We start from the raw sequence: 4,112 nt of genomic DNA, 5'->3' as shown, positions 1-4,112 counted from the left end.
CTTTATTTTACAGTTAAAATATATGTTTATCAAATAAAGTCTAATGTTACAACTAATCGGGGATCCCTTTAATACTTAAGTACAAAAAAATAACAGATACTTCAATACTTTTACTCAAGTAATATTGCTAAAGGAGACGTTAACTTTTACCAAAGTAATTTTTGGTAAGTTACTTGTACTTTTACCCAAATATCACTTTGTGGTACTTTATACAACACTGCATTAATGAGAAGCCAATAGACTAAACATTCAGAAACAGCTCTATGCTAGAACACCTTATTAATCTGAGCCATAATCCTGGAAACAAAATGACAACACTTTAGGTTATGAAGTCAAATTGAGCCTGTTAAAATGTGATCCATCCTCTCAGGCTTCAAATGTCTACAAGTTCATAAACTCAGCTCKTCCCAGCAGCTCTCAGCAGGTATGACCTGGACTTTATTAACAGTCGCTTCGGTCCTAAAGGACCTTTTTTTATGAGGCTTGAAAGAGAATGGCTTGTCATTTTCAGGACATAAACTTTTGTATTTTCCTTTTATTTGAACAGTCAATGAAAGTGGTGTTACTTTTTTTAACACAGGCAACAAATAGGTTTCCCACTGATGGACAAGTTTTTTTATTTTTCACACCATTTAGGTAGTTACCTATTTTTTCATCCATACAAATACAGATTAGTTGTTAAGTTCAGCTTCAACACAGTTCTGAGAAACAGGTGTGCATGGTGAGTGACCCCAGCTGGTTGTATCAATCAAAAGGCCCCTATATCTCTTCCTTGTCCCACTGCAGCTTCTCTCCTTCCGCAAAGCGTGAATAAAACAACCCACATTTCACGGCAACCTTGCAGAGTTAGCCTCCGCACTGACCTGAGCGTGCAGGTGGACGTTCGCGATGCGATTCAGGGCGAACTTGTARCCCTCGACGCGATCCTCGTTGATGTAGGTGACGGCCAGGCGGGAGAGCTTCTCCACGGCCTTGTCGTTGCAGGGAACCGGAGCGAGCTCGACCGGCATCAGCAGGAAATCTTCCCCGTACACGTGCGGGCTGCGGAGACACAGCAGTGGAATTAGGATGGAAAATACCCCGACGCTCATGGTGGCGGAGGTTTTGGAAGGACACTGACAAACAGAGCTGCTCGGATGTGAAATTTGCTCTCTTTTGTTTGCCTTCGATCCCCAGAAATTGACTTTTGGAACGAAAACAGGCGAGAACAGGACGGGGATGTTGAAATGAAGCCAAGGACAAAGTTTATTTGATGACAGAGGGTTAATATTTGTGAATGAATTTTGCCTGTGGTTCATTAAACTCTCCGGACCGGACAGAGCGAAGGTCAAAACTGACATTTATGGTTCTCTTTGCAACCATGCTGTAGATTTAGGGCTGTTTCACTGTCAGTGTGGGAACTCAAGATGTATCAGGTGTTTTATGTGGACAAACTCATTAGATTAATGTTTCCCAGTCCTGGTCCTCGGGACCCCCTGTTCTGCATGCCTTTGATGTACTCCAGCTCTATCATACCTGGTACAAAAGTATGCAGCTGTGTGATGAAGAGTTGACAAAAAAAATAAAAAAATAAAAAAATCTAATTGTCCTAAATTTAAAATTTGTAAGCAAATTTTATTAATAACTGCTAATTACCACATGTTAAAAGACAGGTTAAAAAGTRTAGGCTTACATAAAACTGAATCAGGTCTCATATGTTGGTTACTGGATGTTTTAACTACCAGATCTCAAAGTGTCAGAGTCAGTGATGTTTTATCTCATGCTTTGCTCTCTTCCACTGGTTCTCCGCAGGGTTGTGTTCCGCAGGGTTGTGTTCTGCCCCCCCCCTTTTATTTGCTTTGTACACTAACATGCGTCAGAGCCTGTTCGCAGGACGGCATATTTTAAAGTTTGCTGACGATTCCGTCACTGTGTCTCTTTTAAATTCAGATGACCCATGGCCCAGTGGTGTCGCATTTTATTAACTGGTGTAAGTCRTCCTTYCTAGACATAAACACAGACAAAACCAAAGAAATGATTATTGACTTCAGGAAAAACGAAAACACYATCTCTCCTGTGTACATTAACGATCAACAAGTTGACGTTGTGGAGGAATATCTGGGTACTGTATTTTTTTTTCATCGAGCACACTTCGTACTAAAAGCAGCTCAAGGTACTGTACAAAATTATGCACAATAAACAAACCCACAAAAAAACAGCAACAACAACAATACAATAAAAACAATCATATAAAATGTAATGATCAATTGACAACAAACTCTCTTTTGATAAACATGTGGACACTGTATGCAAGAAAGCCCACCAACGTACGCACTTTTATTGTAAATTAAGGAGTTTTAACACACTAGTTTTATGAGAATGTTTTATTGCTGTTTTAGTGAATCTGTTCTTACTTTTTCTTTTATTTGCTGGTTTGGGCTGTTGACACAGAAAAACAAAAACACATACACCATATTGTCAGTCTTTGCAGTAAAATTGCTAATGTCCTCTTAAATAACATCACTACTCTCCWTAAAAACAGRTCCTTGAATAAAGCTCAGACAGTTTAAGCTGAGCCTAACCAAAAYCTCTTCACAGAGTTTTCTCTTTTACCATCAGGACGCAGATTTGCTGTAAAAGGATGTCGAACCAACAGATTTAAGAAGTCCTTTTTACCTGCTGTTATTATCATTTTAAATACTTCTTGTTGATTGTTGTGTGTTTGTAGTTTTTACGCCTATACCATGATGGTTTTTATGCTTTTTTTACTGTATTTGTGGTTGATGATTGTTTTTTTTTTTCCTGCTGGCTGTGAGTGACACAAATTGCCCCATGGGGATATTAAAGATGACTTGACTTGTGTTTTTATACCTGCAAAAACAACCATGTCACCTTCAGTTGTTGTTAAAATGTTGTTTATATGTTTAAATGGAAAAGAAACTTGACTTCTCATCATATCTGTTTCTAAATGCCTTGAAATTAGCATATGTCTCTTTAAGAACCGCCTTCTGCTTCTGTCCCGCCCATTTCAGCACGGGGTGGGTATATGCTCTGTGATGAGGAAGTTCAGCTTGGAGACACAGCCCAGAGGAGGAGTCGATCCCAAAAGGCGGTTCTAGTCCCAACCAGTCGTTTTTGCTCCCCTGCCTGGCTGCATCAGGRCACTACAGGATTTCTCAAATATGCATGAATGAGTCAAAGTAAGACTTTGGGCATGTTTTTTATGAGAGTAAAACATTATAACATGATATAAAACTCAAAAAAGTTGATTTTACATGATATTGCCCCTTTAATTTTACACTAATCTAAAATCAAAGTCTTTAACCCCTTTAACTCAAGCCACCAAATGGGTTTTTGCTGGATTCAGCTGAATGTTTTGTTTACACCGAGCGCTTACCCACATTTCAGAATCACAAACCAATAAATCTGGAAGACCACTGGAGTAAACTCTTTAAAACTGCACCATTTACCAGAGTTCAGGATGACATTTTTTAAARGGAACAAATCACGCAAAATCCACTTTTTTTAGACGTTAAATACATTTTGTTGCGTACTTGGCRTCTCCAGAAGTGCAGAAAAGTTTAATTTAGTCTCTCAAGGTGCTGCGCGGATATCTTTATATTCTGTTTTTGTGCCGCTATATAGTCGTAAACCCCTTTATCAAACTAGAATGGACTGATGTGGAAGCTGGAGGGGGGCGGGGTTTAAAGAGACTCAGGAAAGGGGTGAAAGAGGGGCTTGTGGAGTTACAATAAGGAGGAATTCAGACCAAAGCATTGTAGTTCCCCTTTAGACCCCCAACTGAAGGATTTAAATGGGAAAAAGAAAKACTTWAAAGCATCATATGTCTCCTTTAAAGTTGAGAGTAAATAAATTCCATACCAGCTTTATTTATASARCACTTTAAACACCCAYAGGACCAACATGCTATACACAGAATAAAACATTAATTTACTCATACAATCAGTAAGATCAAATAAAAACATAAAAAAATTCAACACTGCAACTTGTGTTCAAAGACCAAAGAGAAGAGATGGGATTTAAAAACAGACAGGGACGACACCTGTCTGATGTCAAAGGAGGGTCACCTCTGAGCTTTATCTTGGGCACAGTCAGGAGCAGCTGATCAGCTG

The 4,112-nt window shown here is 39.0% G+C and overlaps 1 protein-coding gene across 3 annotated transcripts in view; it reads right to left on the bottom strand.

Annotated features, from left to right (window-relative positions):
• The window catches only part of si:ch211-262h13.5 (alpha-2-HS-glycoprotein), a 43,135-nt gene that overhangs the window by 19,433 nt on the left and 19,590 nt on the right, over positions 1–4,112 (bottom strand). For 2 of the 3 annotated variants that reach the window (XM_014027864.1, XM_014027865.1), the window contains exon 2: positions 864–1,041. In XM_014027864.1, coding sequence (XP_013883318.1) covers positions 864–1,041 — 178 coding nt within the window. Of the gene's footprint in view, positions 1–863; positions 1,115–4,112 lie in introns of those variants that run through there. The other variant, XM_014027863.1, reaches the window with a different exon arrangement.

The sequence above is a fragment of the Austrofundulus limnaeus genome, unplaced genomic scaffold (genome assembly GCF_001266775.1).
Source record: "Austrofundulus limnaeus strain Quisiro unplaced genomic scaffold, Austrofundulus_limnaeus-1.0 Scaffold691, whole genome shotgun sequence".
NCBI classification, from domain to species: Eukaryota; Metazoa; Chordata; class Actinopteri; order Cyprinodontiformes; family Rivulidae; genus Austrofundulus; species Austrofundulus limnaeus.
The sequence above is the reverse complement of the archived record's forward strand: the minus strand, read 5'-3'. Positions and strand labels throughout refer to the sequence as shown.